Source organism: Camelus bactrianus, chromosome 10, assembly GCF_048773025.1.
Source record: "Camelus bactrianus isolate YW-2024 breed Bactrian camel chromosome 10, ASM4877302v1, whole genome shotgun sequence".
Taxonomy (NCBI): domain Eukaryota; kingdom Metazoa; phylum Chordata; class Mammalia; order Artiodactyla; family Camelidae; genus Camelus; species Camelus bactrianus.
The window spans coordinates 29544026-29564448 of NC_133548.1; the positions used below are offsets into that span (position 1 = coordinate 29544026).

General features: G+C 40.4%; 1 protein-coding gene across 3 annotated transcripts in view; it reads right to left on the reverse strand.

Moving 5' to 3' along the window:
* The window catches only part of BBOX1 (gamma-butyrobetaine hydroxylase 1), a 54983-nt gene extending 36099 nt beyond the window's left edge, over positions 1 to 18884 (reverse strand). The window contains exons 1-3 of one of the 3 annotated variants that reach the window (XM_010964750.3): positions 18728 to 18884; positions 13455 to 13711; positions 12144 to 12258 (exon numbers count right to left, since the gene is read on the reverse strand). In XM_010964750.3, coding sequence (XP_010963052.2) covers positions 12144 to 12258; positions 13455 to 13673 — 334 coding nt within the window. In that variant the 5' untranslated portion in view covers positions 13674 to 13711; positions 18728 to 18884. Of the gene's footprint in view, positions 1 to 12143; positions 12259 to 13454; positions 13799 to 18727 lie in introns of those variants that run through there. The other 2 variants (XM_045523887.2, XM_045523886.2) reach the window with 2 other exon arrangements.
* Positions 18885 to 20423: the final 1539 nt, after the last annotated feature.

The following is a 20423-nucleotide window of genomic DNA, read 5'->3' on the forward strand; positions in this document are numbered from 1 at the left end:
TCTGCTGTGCCCTCCTTCAGGATCTGCAAGCATGGATGACATGGCTGTCTTCTGTGGTCCCCCAGCACCAAGACATACCTCGGTCACATTAGTGAATAAAAATAGACATGATGGATGCTGCCCTTGGGAGGCAAAAAGTGAATAATCACGGAAGCAAAGAAAGAAAAACATAAAAATAAACACTGTAGCAAGTGCCATGGGTATGACCAATGAGGTATACAGACGAATGTTGATTGGGAGCTGGATGGGGAACTTAATTAGACATGGCAGTTTAGAAAGGTCTAACTGAAAGGATGCTGTTTGACTCACAGACACAGCAAACAAACTTCTGGTCACCAGAGGGGAAATGGGTTGTGAAGGGATGAATTGGGAGTTTGAGATTTTCAGGTAGTAACTACTATATATAAAATAGATAAACAACAAGTTTCTACTGTACAGCACAGGGAACTATATTCAATATCTTATAGTAACCTGTAATGAGAAAGAATATGAAAAGGAATATATATATATATATATATATATGCCTGAAACATTATGCTGTTATCACGAGAAGTGGATGCAACATTGTAAACTGACTATACTTCAGTTAAAAAGACGATGCTGTTTAAGCCAGTCCCAAGAAGTGAGTGAAGCCAGTCATACAAAGGGCAGGCAAAGCATGTTCAAGAAGGAAAGACAGTAGGAACAGGGCTGATCTCTTAGTTTGTTGGAGGAACTCAAAGTCACTGAGGATAGAACCCACGAGACAAAAGGGTGACAGTCCCAGATGAAGTGGAAAAGTAAGCAAGAGTGGGTCAGGAGGGTCCTCACCTCTCTCTCCTTCACCAGACTGTAAGTTCCTTGCAAACTGTGGAGATTGTGTCTCTTAGCTTTATTTCCTCACCACAGTTGCCCTTTACTCTTCCTTCCCCTCGTTTCTAGCCCAGGGCTGGAGCCCAGTAGATTTTCAGAAAAGTAATATGTTCTGTATCCTAAACAAATCTTTGCTTATTTCCTAATGATGTCTGGAAACTAGAAGCAACCCCTGAAAAAGGATACAGTGTTTGAGGACACTTTATTATTTTAAAAGATGGAGAAATTTAGAAACCTTTCCTTTTCAAAGTTGAAAAGTCTCCCTGAGAATGTACAAAAGATGCTTCTAAACAAGTTTAAGTTGCTAGAAAGAAGAGAAAAACATTTTGTTTTGGACTCTTAGGTTCGTGGTATATTACATTTTCTGGGAAAATGAAAACAAACACTTATTGGGCACTTGTAATTCCAGACACTCTTCTAAGCACTTCACAAGGAGTGGTTCATGTAATCTTCACAACAACCCCCATGATAGAGCTTCTTTTACTGTTCCCATTTTATAGTCGAGGAGACAGGCATCGGGACCTTAGGGAAACTATGCAATATCACCCAGCTCATAACGTCAGAGCTGGGATACGCATACGGAGAACTGGACTCCAGATATTCAGAGAAAGACGCGTTGAAGGGTAATGAGCACCAAAGGCTGTCGAGAAGGGAGATTATTTTCTCTGACTTCCCGACAGTCGGTGAGGCAAACAGAGAATTCGGTGTGACTGTCCCCTCTGACATCCATGAAAAGGTTACAGAACACCCTCTTGACGGCTTTTCATCACACAGCACAGGTCTCCCTACGGAGCAGCCTGTCCTGGTTCCAGATGGCGCCAATGGACACAGTCTTCTTCCTTACGCTGAGACACATCTCCTCTGTCGCCTTTCTCTGTGCTAATTCTGTGCTCCAGAATACTACAGTCTTAGCGATGTGTATAAAGACAGCCACTGTGCTAAGTTTGCCTTTCCAAGGCTAAATAGCCTCTTTCTTGCCCACATTTTTCGTGTTTTATGGCTCCCAAGCCCTGCATTACTTGGATGCTCTCCTCCAGATGAGAAGTTCAAGTTTGCTGATACCCCCACACCAGTGTGGGTATTCTAAATCAGACATAACATGATAGTTGTGGTCTGGCCATGCCTGCCTGGTGGGCTTGCTACTTTTATTCACGCAACCTAAATCTAATTAATCTTTTCTTTTTTTTTTTTGACTGTCTCAACTCTGTTGACACATATTAACTTTTTAGTCAACAAAAATGTTTCAGAATTGCCGGTCAGCCAAGTCTTTGTTTCTGAAGCTGGTTCACTGAGAACGTACTAAGCCCACATAGAGATAGGGGTGTGGGTCCGATTCGACAGGGACTCTGTGTCAAAGTTCAGAACTCAAGGTTGGAAGGTGACAGATCTAGATTTAAATCTGAATTCTGGTACTTTCCTTCTGCTTGGTCTTCAGAGAGTGAAATAGTCTCTCAGTTTGATTTCTTCGTGTGGAAAGTACAGGGTGGAAACAATCTGCAGGGTTGCTGGGAAATTTAAATGAGATGATATCTAGAAAGAACTTAACATGTTGTACCCGATTAAATCCGCCCTTGAACCAGAGCAGCTGAATGTGGCTGGAGGAAAACACACTATGATGACCGATTTTATTGCATGCCCATTAATCTCCTGTTAACTCTCTCTTATCCTCCCCTTGCTGACTGTTTCTCACATTCTCTATCCTCAGACTTCCCACACTTCCTCTTCCGATTCAGGCTCAGCTGACAGCTTTGCTTCCTATTTCAGTGGAAAATTAAAAGGACTCAAAAGAGACCTCCACACACCCCCACCACCACGTCTACCAACCTGCCTGAGTCTGGGTCCTTATCGCCACCTGATGTATTGTATATACGTTTGGAAATTTAGTGATCTCTTTCTCTACCAAAGTGTAAACTCCTTAGGGATAGAGTCTTTCTGTTTTGTTCATCACCACATCCCCAGCACCGAGAAAAGTTCCTGGTACATAGCGGACACTTACTCAGTATCTGCTGAGTAAATTCCATAGTGCCTGGTAGATGCTCAGTAAATGGTATCTGTTACGAACACTTATTTCTCTAGATTCCAATTGCCTAGTGGGGAAGACCAATACATAGACATTGACCCTTCAGTGTAATAATTGCAGTGACACAGAAAGAGAAGGTGGCGCAAATTACTGTGAGCACGTGGAAGAGGGGGAGGATGACAGAATGGCACTTAATAGAGAAGATGCTCTTTAGTCAAATCTCGGCTCTGTTGCTTCTTTGTCTCTTTGACTTTGGACTAGTTAATTTCTGTCAGCCTCATTTTCCTCATGTGTAAAAGAGTTATAATAATGCTGCCTTTGTAAAGTTGTCGCTAGGATTAAAGAAAGCAATAAATACTAAGCGTTGAGCTCAGTGCCTGGCATATAGCAGTGCTTTAAAAAATATGAAGAAGGAAGGTTGGCCAAGGAGGGGAAGAGCTAGAGGGAGAAGGGGGCGTGTGACGTTGGTAGTTTAGACAGAAGGTTGGTGGTGGAGGCAGTGAGATGTGGATGGGTTCTGGATTATTTTGGTAATTGGGCTAAAAGATTTTTCTGACACATTGGATGCATAGAATAAGAGATAATGAGGAGCCTAGGATGATCCTGCTGCCTGAGGGAGGAACTTGCCATCTACTGAGACAGGAAAGACTCTGTGGAAAGCAGGATTATCTAAGGCCATCTGCTCCCATCAGAGAATTCATCTTTCCTCTGGCTTTCCTCATTTTTTTTTTCTTATTGCTCCAAGTAGATCACTTGTTAAACCCCCTTTTTTGGTTGTCTATCATGTATTATGCTTGATCAATTTATTCTAGGCTAGAAACTTCCACTGTGCCCCACTGAAGTTAGAGCTGAGAGACTCTGCCTCCTCCTTGTATGAACACGTTGTTCTCTTTAGATATTTTCCCTTGATCTTCTTTACTATTATCTGGTTTTGTGTGGTCATGAGACTGTATCTAGTTTGGGTCTGGAATTTTTTTCATCCAAGTGTCTGGCTTGCACATGAAATACATCTGCTGAGGGCTGGTATTCCATCTGTAGTGATCCTTGACTAATGAGTGGATAACACAGCACTTTTCCCAAGTTTGCTGATCATATACCAGCTTCAGCAAACATTTTTACAGCCCTGATTAGAGTTAGGGTCATAGTTGACCAGTCTTTTCACTACCTCCCTTAGTTTTGTTTAAAGGAAACCAACCGACAGGTCGGTAAAATTTTGGTCCAAATTTCAAACCAACGTTTGAATGACTAAAATCATTTTCATGGCAATAATTCACCTGTGAGTCACTCTCATGTGCTTAATCAGGACCATGACAAGCTTATTCCTCATGTTAGGGGAACTCAAGCATGAGATGTGACCATACCACCATTTCTCTCTCCTGTCCTCACCCAAATGCTTTGCCTCTTACTAAGCCTCTGCTTCTATGTTCATGGCTCTTTAAGTAGGAGAAGACAGGGGACGGGAAAGGACCTAACAAGGACTGAACATCCATAGCGTTCCAGGCACTGAGCTAAGCACAGGACTTACATTTTTTCCATTTATTTTTCATGTCCCAGAGCTAAGAAGCATTGCCTCTCTTACATATGGAAAAAATGAGAGTCAGATCATTTATGACACTAAGTCAAGTTCCCAGAGCAGAGAGTCAGAGCCCCTCTGCTGAATCCAAAGCCGCTCTCCTTTTTCATCCTGCTACATTGTCGCCCAGGAAGAGCTTTCTTGGCATGCCACAACTCTTTCACTTCCTTTCCTAACAAATTTGAACAAAATTCTTTTGGAAAATATATATGCTTCCATTAAGATACTACAACCTTGCATTTTTATGTTACCAGTGAAATGATGTCCATTTCCTGGGCTTAGTTTCTTTCTGGTCTGTATTTTGTAGTTTGACTAGAGGATAAATATAAAAATAGGGTGGGATTGTTGGTAAAGAGCTTCCCCGGGATGTGAGCTGGACCTTGCAGGCTGGAGAGGTGAAGTCTGGCCAGACAGAAAGAATAGAATAAAAGATCCAGGAAATAAGCAGAGTTTGGACAAAAGTAAGAATCTATATGCTTGTGGAGAAGCCACTAGATTCAATGATTAGAAAGTTCCAGAGAAGACTCTGGATTTTACTGTGCTGCAGTGAAACACCAGAGCAAGGGGGAGGAGAAAGGATGGTGGCATTGAGAAGATTACCCTGCAGAGCTGTGCAAGCTGGGAGTGAACACAAAGCTCATGTTATTTCAGTGATTTAAGTGTCAGATAATAAAAGACTTCAACTAAGGTTGGCAAGAAGGACACCCCTATGCAATCTTTTCCCCCTAAAACCTTGTGAATGTCAATCTTCTGTGGGCAAACAGGCAACGTGCAAGGAAGTTTGACAGCCGATGGAAGAAAAGGAGAACAAATTTCACTCATAGGATTTTTTTTTTTTTTTTGTAAACTGATACACTGCTCAAGAGGGTCAACAGCCTCTCAAGGCTGCTCTCTATAGTTATTCACAACTGCTTTCGCCAGAAACTTGTGAAGATGAAGTGAGTTAACATGTAAAGCACAATGTTGTTTTTCACTCAACATGGCGCTACTCAGGAGGGTAAGTAGGTGTCATCTTTATCATGCAGCTAAGATTTGGGGGCACAGAAAGGTTAACTGCCTAAAATCACAGACCTAGCAAGTCCCAGGGTCAAGAGCACTTTTAATTTCAGTGCTATACTGCTCTTTTGATGAAGAACAAAGTTACAGATTGAGAAAAATACAGAGTTTTCATGAAAGGAATAAAGTTAGAGAATTCACTGAATGGAGGAGAGATTAAAAATTATTTATCTAATGTACTTAGTTGATAAACAACCAAGATCCTAGATAAACAACAAGGCCCCAAGGTATAGCACAGGAAACTATATTCAATACCTTGTAATAACCTATAATGAAAAAGAATATGTATATATATGCATAACTGAATCACTATGCTGTACACCAGAAACTAACACAACATTGTAAATCAACTATACTCCAATAAAAATAAATAATTTACTCAGATAGAAGTTAGGCAAATCAATAAAATGGGAATAGTAACATCAGAAGTCTTTTTAAAAAATCAATTGTTTTCCTACAGGGATAGAAATATTTAAAAAGAAATTAAAAATCATTTTTTCCATAAGCACATTTGAAACTTTGGGACTGGAATCTTAAAGAAGAAATTTAAATATGATGAAGCTATCCACTACCCCAAAACTATAGTCATGTGGTTCCATGTTCTGTCATCTTGAAGAAGCAAGTAGAACCAGAAGTGAGAAATAATAGTTTTTCATCATTTGTCCTTTTTTGTGTTGTTGGTGGTGGCGAATCTCCTAATGTGTAAGCACTAGCAAAACTGGCAGGCTAAACTTATAACTTATGTGTAAGTTTGGTAAAAATGAAGCCAGCATATAAAGCAATCCAACTTTACTTCTTGAAATTGCCAAACTTTGGAATTTTCTAAATTTGCAGTCCAATTTGCCCATGTTATAAAACTTATTCCTGGGCTGCAAGAAAAAGTAAGCCTTGTTTGTGAGAAATGGGTTTTTCCTTCATTGAAGAAAGCCCACTCTACTTTTACTCTGTTTGAAAAAAAAAAAAAAAAGAAAAAGAAAAGAAAGAAATTTACTTCAGTGTCACCCTAGAAAATTACTTTTCCAAGAATAAAAAAAGCTAGTATATTTTCCTTAATTTTTGATGTGGTGAGTATACTAAAAAATATGAAAAGGAAATAGACTGTAATAATTCTTCCTTAAAATAGATCTGCTTTAGGTTCTCAAAAATATCCTCACATTTTTTCAAGGCTTTTAAAGCTATCAGCTTTCTAGAGGCACCAGCTTTTCAAAGTCCTATTCAGCACTAACATTGGGTGATGCTATGATACTTTGTTTTATGAAGTTGTTAAGTAATAAAAAATGATTTTAAAAAAGAATCTAATTAATGTTTCTTAGCTAAAATGTTTTGAAAAGTAATAGATGTGCTCAGGCCTTTTTGTGTGTGGGGGGGTTTGTTTCTGTAAGGTATCCAGTTGTAAAATAGACTTGTCTTTTATATTCAACTCTTAATATGTGGTTCAGTGTTTTCTAGCTGGAAGTATGGATGGAGATGAGAAAAAGCAAAAGAAAGAGGATCTGACCTAGCATTTACAAATGGAACCAAAAGCTAGGCAGATGGCTATGGGAAGAGACTCCGGAGTCGGGGCATCGGCTGAGTACACGGCACTGCGGGTGTACTTCTCAGTCCGTGAACCTTCATCGTGGACTCACTGACAGGACAAGGGTGGCCCCAGCTCATGGGAGGATATTAGACCCTTTACATATTATGCCCATGCATACCAAATACAGTGCAGAAACTGAGTGGGGTAATAAATGATACGTAGTTCAGTAAAGAACAGGACACACTGGAAGACATCACGATAGCAGAGAGAAAAAGTGAAGCAAAATACGCATTCGTAAACTCACAGGCATTTGAGATCCTTGTATCGATTTCATCAAAACCCCAAAAGCATTTTTCTGAAAGTCGATAGGTCCGTTTTGCATATGGCAAGCAAAATAGAACAGAGACTTGCTTCTTAAACATGCAAAGATTTTGAGCCATTCTCCCAACTGTGCATCAGAGTGTGAGCCTGGGTGACCTCAGGGAAGGAATTTTTATTATGCCTTTCTTGGGAAGGGAATGCATTTTGGTACGTGACACAGTGGCTTGATGACTCTGACACAGCTGTTTTAACAGACGCATCTTCTGAGATGGCCCTGCTGAAGCCATTCTGACCTGGAAGTTCTGATACGCTTGGAACATTTTAAGGCAGCCTGAAAAAAAAACAAACTCCCAGCCCTTTTTATGATTAGCAAGTAATATGTGAGACAAATACTCTCATTCCATGCTTGACTTGCACTGCAGATTTCCATTTCTCGGGGCTTCAGGATGGAAGATGGGGCAAAGCTTAGAGACATGGGTGAACCGTCATATGGGAGTTAGGCATGTTTATTGTGTACATTACTTGCTAATTAAAAAAAAAAATAGTGATTTTTGCTTTTTTGGCAAATTTCTGTAAAAACAGCCTGTGTCCCAAACCAACTCTTTGTTTTTTGGGGGTTTTTTTGTTTTTTTTGTTTTTGCAGTGTAATAAAAATGTTCAAGAAAACACATGGCCCTCTGCAAGAAAGAGGGAGATCTGTTTTTATCACCATGTGCAAGGCACAGAGATCTTAGAGGGCTCCGACAACGACTTGGTTTCCACTCCGGTGGCATGTTCCTTTGGAAACAAATGAGATAAACATAGCCATGGACTGAGGGATTGTAGTCCAATTAAGCAGACAGGTGAAGACTTGCTCCACTGTAAGAGGGACATATTGGAGCAAGGGAAAATATTCTTTTCTGACCCCTGGAAATGCTGAGAAAACTGAGCAGATGGCTTCCATGGAACCAAGATTTTCTTCAAATTCCCACCTATAAAATTTCAATTTGCAACAACAAATAGTACTAATGTCAGAGAATAATATACAAATCTATTTCAGTATGAATCCAAGGAGGTAGCTAGGAAAACACGTGTTCATTCTGACACTAAGTGTTAATAAAAAGAACAAATATTTAGGTTCTTATGTATAAGATCACACTGTGCATTGATTTTTTTTTTTTCCATTTTAGTCCTATCAATTTTATGTTTGGAATTGAGCATCTTGAAGTTAGTCACAAAAAATGAGTATATAATTACGGCAATTTCACATGGAAGCTAAAATATGGTTACATTCAAAAACTTCGTCTTTCCAATGTTTTGTTAAAGTCTCCAGTTTCATCCATGTTTTATTTGGAAACATCCACATGCTGGGCTTCAGCAGTCTGGTTTTCAGTCAGTAGAGACTGAAGAACAGGACCAGCAACCCACTGTCCTCCAGGTCAATATATGTTTCTCCTGAGTACAAATTCTATCCCCATCCTCTCTGCTACTTCTCTGGTTTAGGTTCTTAATGCCTCTTTCAGGATGATTTCTAGGTCATGCTATGGTTACCCTGCTCCCAAGCACTCCCCACGCCAAGCCATCCAGCACAGATGACCGTGACCATTCAACGACAGAGATCCGACCACTTCACCCTCTTTAGTAAGACAAGCACAAACCCGAGAACCAAAGGGGTCCACTGGAGGAGGGAAGGATGCAACAGGGGAAAAGGAAGCTAAGGAGACATTCACAGACTGGTAGGCATTTGAGAAATTATATGCGTTTGGTAACAATCAGAAAGACACAACTCTGAAAATGCAAAATGCATCTTTTTTTTCTTTTTTTAAAAAAAGCGATCTTTTTCTTAAACTTATAAAGACCTGAACTCATTTCTCTGGCCTTCTAGGAAGAGAACCAGCCCAGGAAACTTACAGAGGGAATAAACCTGACCTCTGTGAGCCTCTGAGTAGGGCACTTAAGCCACTTCCTTTTTTGTTGGATAACAATTTGGACTTCATCAGTATTAAGCTCATTGCAGTTTCCTAAACCTACTCTGCTCTTTTACACATCTCTGATTTTCTTCGTGCCCTATTCTCTGCTGAGAGTTTCCTTACTTTCTATCTTTGCCTGACAAAAGGATCCCTCAAAACCCAGGTCAAGTATTGGCTTTCATCACAGTCCCATTTCCTCATCTCATCAGAGTCCTTCTAAGTTAGAATTAACTTTCCATGCACACTTTCACATCCTTAAAATAACGTGTATTGTACATATTTGTTTCCAAGGCTCGTTATTGTCCTCCCGTAGACTTGATAAATCCTCTAGAGCAGAATCCATGTCTTCCTTGAACTTGGTATTTCCTTACAGTTTCCAGACCCAAATAGGTGCCTGATATATGTGCAACTCAATAGAGATCTCTGAGGGAGAGCGTGTTACCCGTCTTCTCTCCAGCTGTCACTGTCCTGTGACAAGAGTTCTTTTTGGCTGATGATCACGTGTCTTTTCGCTTTTGAGCTCAACTCCCAGTGCCGAGGGGAGACCCAGGGCACATGAGCTACATCTTGAAGCCAGATTACAAAAACCTTTTCTCACTTGAGGGAAAGAGCAGCAGAGGAAACCGTTCCACTGAGGATGACAGACACAATTCCTTCACAAATGTAGCTGAGCTTGTTTACTTGTTCTGGGGTATGACTGTCTGGAAATATGCAATGGCCAGGAAATAAGGTGTCAAATGCTACAGGCAAAAAGCCATAGAAGTAATATTTCAAAAATGGCTTATTAATGTCTTCTCTAACCTACCAACTGCACAGCTTGAGAATGTATTTTGAGAATCTGATCTTGTTTTAAACCATTAAAATATTTTCCATTGTCTAAATGGCAGCCAGTTCTCCTTATATTATTCATGATTGCAGCCTGTCCGTGTGACCGGTTTTTTCCACTATTTAACTGGATGTGGTATCATTTCCATCCTGCTACTGCTTGATAGTCCTGAGAAATATAAGCTATAAAACTGCTCTCGTCAAGAAATATTAATAGAGGGGGTGTCCATGGACTTTTACAATGCTTCAGAGTTTAAGCTGTAATAATAAAAAGCTGGCTTCTATTCCCTGGAAGAGTGAAAAGAAGAACTTGAAGGAAATTAAAGTAAAATCCAATGGGATTATAAAATTAGGGCAGGGTTAAGGAAAAATATTTTGAGTACCAGAAGAACTCTAAAATAAATAAAAAATAGTAAGACATTTGTGATATTGCTATTCGACCCAGACAGTTGCTACTCAGTTATGTAATTGGAGACTCTTTGAAGAATCTAGCCACACACTCCCTGGGGGAAGGCAGATAAAAACATCTTTCCCTGGATATCCATCTACCAGCTAGCTGGACTAGATAAAGAGGAAAATGGATTCCTGGTGGTTTAGACAGAAAGCACCAGAACAAAACTTTGTCTGTTGTCAGAATGGTGAGATGAAGAGGATGGAGGAAGCTAGCTCTTGACAAGACTGGCCCAACCTTGAACAGAAAGGACATCACACCCTAATGAGGACCACAGGACAAGGTGGAGCTGGGTGGTTAAGTTGACTAATGTTTTTTTTTTTTAAAGAAAAGGTGCAAGGTGTAATGGGTTGGCAAGAAAGCCAAGAACTGATGACAAAAATGACAGATCCAGAAATACTTTGGCTCTGAGTTTAGTTAAATTAGAACTAAAATACTCATTCAGGCTCCCTGAACTCAGAAACATTCAATTCCTGATCACGAGACTCCAGTAGGGTAACAGGATAACAGACCTGGTAGTAACTCCACACAAGTGAACTATTGTAAGTTTAGCATTTAAAACCATGGAGAGTTACCCCACATGTCTGAGAATTTCAGATTTGAAAGGAGTAAGGCAGAAAACCTCTGTCTTGGTGTATGACCCAGAATTCCCAGAAGAGTTTTGTTACAAAATTCAACAAGGCTGGTCAGTTGCCCAAAGAGACAGTGGTCCAATATATCTGGTTAACAGTGGAAAAGAAGGTTTAGGGAAACTTGCCTTGTTAGCGTGTTTGTAGAAGTCAAGATTCTAGTAAATCAGCGTGTTTTTAGAATTTGCCTTGACCCACATCATCTTGTGATAGAAACCTTCAAAATATACAGAAAGCAAATTCTGAACACTTCCCACTTCTCCCCAGCACCTCTCTTTGAGCTGTGTAATTGTGTTTCTCCAGGAAGTCATATTTTAAAAATAAATTAATCTCTGTATTAAGTATTTATTTTGTCTCAGAGCAATAATAAAATCTTTCTTAACTGAATCTGTCTATGGGAGATTTTCTGAATGTTTCTGTGGTCAGATTCCCTTGGGACTCATAAAAACTTCCCCCAAGCAGATTTGCTGTGCACACATCTGTGCGCGCACACACACACACACTCACACGCACACTCAATGTGTATGTATCATTTCATGGGATTCGTGGATCACATAATTTTATCTGTGGATGCCCGGTTAAGAAGTTCTGCCTTGTTGATTTTGTCTTGTTCAGCCCTTAGAGAAAATTATTGAGAAGGGCAAGTCTGCCTCTGGTTCATCCTGCTCCTTTGCAGCAGACCATCACAGAGTGTCTGTGGTCTGCCAGTTTTCGTGTTAGATGACAAGGACACCACTTTGAGGCTTTTCTTTTCTGTCTCTTTACAATGCCTAGAACTTCTCTGTGTTTCTTTTCATCTTCACCCGCATGATCTGTGTTGGTAAATCATTAAACATTCCACATAACTTATAGTAATATTTTAACCAAAGCACAAGAGTTTGAATTGGCTTCTGAGCAAATTTCTTACCATACAAATTTTAAAGGACATTGAAGACGTAACAAGGTTACCTGGCAAAAACAATTTTCTTTGGAGTCTTTCTCTGGCCTGCTTCGAAAAGCATCTTTTCTTCAGCCAATCAGCTTCGAATTCACTGTAATGGTCATTTGGCCACGTGATGTGAACCTTATAACACAGAAAGCAAATATCACGTGTCTGTATATTCTAATTCTATGTACTTTGGTTCTCCGCTATTCCTCTGTTTCTGAATGTTACTTAAGATAATCAGGAAATCCAATTAGCCATTGTACCTTTTTTTTTTTTTAATTTATGTATCCACAGGCATTGGATAAGCTTTTGGAAAACAAGGAAACTGAAAGCCAAGAAGATACAACTGAGGTCTGAGACCCCTTAAATATCACACAAGAAATAAAACCAGGATAGATCTGAAGTTCTTGTTTTATATTCTTAAAACCTGTGGTCTCCAAACTTTCTGTGATGACTTGAAGCTAGAGATGAATTCAGATTCCTGCTGAGAGTATCAGAAATAGCAATGATGGTGAGGCAGATATAATATTAAGAATAACACCAAGTTGAGTGTATGCAGTACAGTAAGTACTATAAACATAACTCAGTCCTCTTACAACTCAAGGGAGAAGGCACTACTAATATTCACATTTTTGGGGTGAGGAAAGGAAGAGTAAATAACATTTCTAAGGTCCCACAGCTAGCAAGCCGTGAACCCGGGAATAAAGCCCTTGAGTGGAGATGAAGACAGGAGTGGGAGAGATTGACCTTGCTGGTCACACTGGCTCTTCTGATAATGCTCCCAGCAAATCTGGAGGACTGAAACATGGTGGTGGCCACATCTAGTTTGTGGTTTTGAGGGCTACGCTTTTAAGAATCCCAGAAAAAGCTTTGCACCTCTACTCACTAATTTGATTTAAAAAATATTAATTAGCACAAGGTTTTTAGTGTTCCCTATATGCCAGGCACTATGTTAAACATTTTTACTCATAATATCTCATTGAATCGTCACATCATCTTTAGAAACACATTTTGTTAGTATCCCTATTTTATAGATGAGTAAACTGAGGCCTAGAAGCATTCTTTTTATTATGGAAATAGTTTAACTGTGTCTTCAAGGCTGCCACTCACTGCAGACACAATGAGCAACAATGGTAATTTTTATCAAAGTGAGTAGTAAAATTAAAAATAACAGCAGAAGCTTCTAGGTAGTGAGCACGCTTACTTTGCACCAAGCACTATGCAAACTGCTTATATATATATGATCAAATTAAAAAAAAATCATTATTTAAATGATTGGAGACTAGTCTCTATTTAAATTGGTAAAAAGGGAGAGAGAATTTAGAGATAATTACCTTTTTTCTGTCAAATGTCAAGTCTTTAATACCAATGTTCACATCGAGAGCTTCGACAAGAAGTTTCCGTGCTTTTGCAGAATCCAGGTAGCAATCAGGACACTGGCAGTTGTCCCTCAGCCATACTGCGGGGTAGAGAGACTCTGCACCATCCTGCCAGAGGATTCTCATCATATGAGCCCCATCCAAGGCTTCTGCCTTTTGGATGGCACAGTGCATGTTGCTGGTCCTTTGGGGGGTTAAATCTTATCCGCCACCTGCTATGACAAATCAGTGTTAAAAGGAATCTCAGGCAGATCCGGTCGAAACCTGACCTCTTAATGATTCACATGGACTCTGAGTTCTGCTATTCGCTCACGTTCGCAGTTTATCTTATCAACGCTGGGACCTTTGTTCCGATGAGAGTATTTCATGTGCTGTAAACAGAAACACAGTGACTAAAAAGTAAACAAGATAAACGTGTGGAGTCAGGATCCAGGCGAAAAGAATTCCTTGTTTTTCTCACAGAAATTTTAGGTAATACGTTCAGAACCAATGACACATGCACTTTTATAATTATGTTTGCATAAAAGCACTGGAATTTTTTTAAGGGAGGGAAATACTCTGCAGATTGAAAGTGTAACAATCATACCTGTGCTATGTTAACTGATGCCAAGTACACAGGCTCCAGCCAAACCAAAAATTTTCTATTGTTCAAACTCCATACTTTCCAATTTTAGTTCCTCAGCTCATTCTGCCACCTCTGCTTGGTATGAGCTTTCACTGACTTTTCTCGTGATCCAGCCTATCTGTATCCAGATATTCTGGCAAATAGAGGCTTAAATGAGCAAGGAGTTCATTTTTCTTGTGTAAAAAGGACTCCCAGAATGACTATCCGGTACTGGTTACGTGATTTCACAGAACCATGGGAAGCCCAGGCTACCTGTAGATTTTATCCTTCTACCTGTTGCCTCATGTTTACAAAATGACTGCTCCACCGCCAGTACTATGTCTACATTCCAGGGAGGAAGAAGGGAAAAGGGCAAACATCAAGTGGTAGCTAAGTCCACCTCATTTTTAAACACTTCCCCATCCAGCAACGTCCAAATATATTTCACTGGCCAGAATTATATCACACTCTAACCTTAGCTACAAGGGAGGCTGGAACATATAGCTGTTTACTAGGTACATGCTTGCTCTGCAGAAATCAATGTTTTATTTGTGAGGAAGGAAAATAAGATGGAATCAATATGCATTCAGCAGCATTGATCACATCCTTTAAGACTTACTCATATAGACATCTTTAAGAAGTGACCTGGAGCCCTCAGACAACTATTAATGCCACTTGAGGCCAGCTGTCCTTATTTTTTGTTTACTTTCATAATTATGTCTCTCTTTTTTTTTTTTTTTTTTGAGGTCTGGAACTTCATGGTGATCTTTGTATTCTCTGGTGCAGCAGCCACATAGAAGATGCTTAATATATATTTGAATGATAATTTTAGCTTTACGTGTGAGGAGGAAAGAGAGTTCTTTTCTATTTTTAAGTAAGATTGTATCTACTCTAGTAAAATCACCACTTACATCACTTGATCAAGGACAGGCAAACTACTGCCTGTCAGCCTGATATGACCTATAGTCTGTTTTTGTACAGCTCATGGGGTAAGAACAATTTTTATATTCTTACAAGTTTAAAAAAAAATAAGACTATGCAACAGAGAATGTATACAACCTGCAAAGCTGAAAAAACACACTGCCCTTTCACAGAAAATATTTGCCAACCTGTAAGTAAGATAAAAATTTACTGTATTTCCTCTTTTTATCCTTATGCATCATATGCTGTTTAAAGATCTGGTTCTATTATCCCAGATTAACGGGAACATCACTGTCCAGTGAAAAATCTATTGTAATTACCCAAATAAGCAGCAGGAGAAAGAGGCTGGAGAATATCAGAATAGAGATGTTACCATTTTCAGTTCTCCAAAGGAGTAAGACAATTAAGAGGAAAAAAACTCCTTCTTATTTATTTTTATCATTAAACTTGCACTTGCGTTGGTGTATATTCTATAGTCAACTCATTGTCAGTAACGTTCATTCATTCATTCTTCCCCCAGCCCAGGGGCCAAATGGGTGCTCTGAGGAGGGTATCCCAAGACGGGTGGCCTTGTCAGGAGGGTGGCTGATGGTGGCTGCCCGAGGCACCGGGAGGGTGTGGAAGAACTGGAAAGACCTGAGTGTGGCTGGCGTTAAATTGTTTGGGTATCTAGGAAGGAGCTGGGCGGGTTATTTCTATACTTCATAATCCCTTTCTCAACTTTATGACAAATGTGAATGGTAGTCCAAACAAAAGCAGGAAGTAATGGGAAAATAGTTTCCCTCTTTAACTTTTCTTCATTTATTTAATGCTGTGTTGGGGCAAATGGGATGAAAATTTCAAAAGAGAAAAACTCATCAAGGGTCATCAGTATTTGAAAACAAATTCTTTCTGAAAATTCATCGGCTTGGATGTGAGTGTGATCTGTTGAAATCTGGTTTTCAATTAGACTTGTTAAAAATGAGCCCCATTGAAGCATGATGACCATTTAGTTATTTGATAAACTATTGAGTTCTTCTGAAGAAAAGAAAAAAAAAAAGAAAAAAGTTGATACTCCTAGCTCGCTCTATTTTTTTTCTCGGTGGGAACTTTTTGCTGAATTAAAGAGGTCTTTATAAGATAAAAATGTTTATTTATTTCCCTCTTAATTATTTTGCTTATTATTCACAGTTATAATTTAGCTTATGAAATATTTAATTGGTTTTGGTGGGAGGAAGTAGTTCTACCTGTTTTACTTCTTGAAAAATAGATCTTGGGTTCGGTGGGAAGGATTCCTATTTAATGGGATAAATTTCTCTTAATTTCATCCCACCACTTGGGGCGGGGTGTGTGTGTGCGTGTGTGCGTGTGTGTATGTATATATTGGTGGTGGTGTTTTCCTTCCTAGTTCACTTACATTATTTTTCCCCTTCAGAGTTATGGAAGTTTGTTTGGGATTCCTATTCTGCACAACTAAATTGTTTGTTTTAGAGACGATCACTTCAGCCATGGGAGTGATCTTTGTCTTCTTTAAAAGCTTATAAACTCAGTTTTTGCCAGCTGGTTTGGAAAATCAAGAAAGTGGCCCTGAAAGTTAGTTTATGTGCTGATGTTGGAGAAAAGAGAAACTTGGGATGAGAACGCTCAGAGCCAGAAAGAAACCACCGTCAGTATCACTGGGTGCAGTGGCCTCACTGGTTACACAAGGGAAATGGAAGCCCAGCGATGCTGGCTGTGACTTGTCCAAGCACATACTGCCGGCTGGTGGCAGAGGGTGCCCCAGACCCAGCTTTGCCAGTCCAGGATACGCATGCACGGTGAACACCTTCAAGGTCTCATACAAGAGAGTGTAAAAATGTCTCAAACCCTAATTACGACTAACTTGAACCACAGATTTTGGGTAGGATTCTCAGGAAGTTGATGTAGAAATGTCTTACCATTTATAAGATTAAAATTGATGAAGGTTAATAATATACCCGAGAAGGCTAAATCATCTACTAGATTACTCACCCGCCAAAATAAAAGGCTATCATTTTTTGACTGTTTTTTGGGGTTTTTTTTGGTAACATAAGACAAGACAGAGTGGACTCATGTTATCAATGTCAGTATCTGTTGAAGCCCATCTTCTCTTGCTTAGGTGAGTCATCAGACCTGCTGTCACATAGCAGGAGTCTCCGTGTTTGACCTCCTGCTTTCAGGTACTAGGGTACAAAATGCAAATTGTATGGTGTGTGCGTGAGGTGTATGTACAAAACCGTGCATTTAGCACTTTTCGTGTTCTAGCTGCTCGACGGAGGCTTTCTAGTGCGTAAACCTTGTTTAATCCTCGAGAAAACACTGAGATATGTGCCATCACTTCCATTTCACAGATGATCTTGTGCTTCAAGGGGTGAAGAAACCAACTCGAAAACAGAGGAAACAGAAATCTTGACCACTATACAGGACTACCTCATGGAGAATCTAATGGCTGAATAATTTTCCAGGCAATAACTTCAATTTACCAAAAAGGTATTATTAAAATAGTAGCTGAATCTCAAGATTGCTGGTTGTTAGTTGATCTCACCATCCGACATTTCATCATTGAAAGGAGAGGATAGGAAGAAGTTTTCCAGACATTACACCATAAAGGCTTAAAATATTATTATTCTTTTATATATCAACCTTTAAATCATAAAACTCAATTAATTTCCACTTGGTAAGGTAGAGGTTGACCAGACTGCATTTCTAGTGTCTGAACCTTAATATGGTTTGAATATATACACACTCTACTCATTACACTTGCTATATAAGCCCCTTCAACTTTTAGGGTTTTTTTTTTTTTCCTAACTTGGCTTAATAAGTGGCTGAGTTACTTAATAATTCATGAATATACTCTCATGGGAATAATGAATTCTATGAAGCCATTAGCAAAACGAGTCCCTGCTCTTGAGTAGAGGTTTGCTCTTCTGCATGTTTGCTTGTTTAAAGCCTCACATTTTGTGCATATGCTTCCTTCCTAAATTAAAAAAAGGAAAATTGCAGCTTCTCTCTGGTGGAATTAAGACATTCAGATCGAAATTCACATTATCAAGGCATTTATTTACCGATGGAAAACAGAGTCCTGGGTCTAGGTTTTAAAGTTTCTAAATCTTTGAACCAGAACCTATATTTATTATAAGTCCTATGTCTTTAAATAAAATCAATCCAAAATACCTAACATTTGTCTTTTTGAAGTATACTCAGGGAGCAAAACAATGGAAAGGAGGTATAATAGTCTTAATCGACCAAGATTCTAAAAAAGCAAGCTACATTCAATTTTGGGGCTTAACAAAGGGCCCAGGTATAATACGTGGCCACTTTCTTTAGTTTGGATTGCGGGTGGTTTAGTGAATGTTTCCAAAATCTAGCTGGAACCCTCCCTCCCCCACCATCCAGTCTTCCTTTTAGACAGTATCCTCTCTGTCCCCTCTGTCTGCTTTCTGGTTCAGCTTAGGGACTGCAAAGTAATTTGACTACTAGACAAAGCCAAACATAATTGGGAAAGGGAAGATGCCAAGAAGCAATCAGATCCACAGGATTCCAAAACCAAGCCTCTTCCAAATGCCTGAGGAACCATCCCCATCTCAGCCCACATGGCTGTGAGACACATGTGACTGGATTTCCAATTGGATGTTCCCTCTGCCCCCAATACATTGACTCGAATCCACAAGCTGTTCACATAAGGGCAAGTTGAGCTCAATCATACCTGTTCTCAGATGTGCATTAGGCGCCAAACCGTGCAGAATTTACCAAGGAAAGGGAAACGTCAGCTTTGATCTTCAGCGTCCCTTGGGCAGGAGCCTCCTGGTATCCGTCACCTCCCAGATGGCTCTGTCCCCTGTTTCCTTCTGTCTGATGCAGTGCTTCTATTTGGAAGCTTTTCTGCCTGCTCCTGGCAGCTCCACTGCCCTGCCCCCAGACACAGCTGAGGTTTGCAAATGAGGGAGGATGTCCCAATCTGAAGGTGTAGCAACTGCTGAGGGGAGCTTGGAGGTTTAAAAAAAAAAAAAAAAAGGAAAGAGAAGAAAGGTAAAGAGCTTTTATGGCCTAAAGGAGAAGCAGTTACAAAGAGAAAATACTTTAACTCTTTCTAGTGCTTGAAACTGCAAAACTCCAGGACTGAGCTCAAGGCATCACCTTAGTTAGAAGCTTTCCTGACAAAAGGAGAGCGGTCTCATCTCCTGCCCCTGAGCCAGTAGCAGCAACAGAAGCAGGTGAAGGAACTCTTCACTCCTGTCCTGCTTTATTGTTGCAAAACTCTCTTGGAGAAAAGACATTGAGATGCACGTGTCACAGGGAGGAGCTACCAGCTCCCACCTGAGCAAAGGTGCGGTGGTATCTCCATGCGCATAGAATATTCCATATGAGACTCTTTGGAGGGAGCTTGAGCAGTTCTCAGGGGCTGGTGGAAGGTTGGGAAGAGTTCTCCGGAGCCTGCTGTCCTCTGTTCTCTGCCTCTTTGGCTGGAGTGAACAGTAGCGGCCAGAACACATGAAGGAACCTGGTTGCCCAGTGACTTGATTCACAGCCCTTAGGGCAACAAAAGGAAAAGGCCAGAAAGGGGAGCATGCCAGGGACTCAGAGCCTGGCTGCCAGGCATTCAGCCGGAGACTGCCCAATGCAGGGGGAGAGCTGGTGGGCATGTCTCAAGTCCCAGTTCCACAGAGGGTCCAGGCTCCATTAAAAGAATGCCTGAAGGTGGCCACTAAGTCCAGGAAAGAGGCACATGAGCCTCTGCCCTCCTCCCCCCAAACACCACCCTTCCCAGGAAGACACCCAAACAGCCTCAGCCCACAACTTGTTGCTTCTTGCCCAAAGGAGCTGTTAGGCTCAGACAGGCAGGAACAAAAGAGCTAAGCAGAGAGAGAGAGACAGAGAAGAGAGAGAGAGAGAGAGAATGCAGCCCCACTCTCTTGTGGCCTTCTCTACGGTTTCTTGCCCAGGACAACTCTGCCTTCCAGAACTACAGCGTCCCCTCCCTCAAGGATGCTCTGGCAACTCATTTCACAGTAAAAAATTAAAGCTGTGTCCCTTCATCTGTGGTCCTTCTCCTCCAGCTTCCTCCTTCCTCCCCTCAAGTCTCCAGGTTAAATTACTGACACCCAGAGATGAGCAGAAATAACGTCAGGTTTCCCACGTATGGGAGGAGGGTGTGTGTGTGTGTAGGGGGGTGCCCTTAGCAATGTGGCCCGCATCTTCAGCTCACAGTAACTGAGGTTCTAGGTCTGCCAGAAGCAACCAGTTAATTATATTTTAAACATCCAGATGACATAATAGAAATACACTCCACTAACTTTTATTTCACACTTTGTGCATTAATAACAATCACTGGAATAAATTAGGTAAATTCTGTTCAGCTTTCAGAAAGTTGTCCAAAAAATGTGTTGCATGGAGAGCATAAT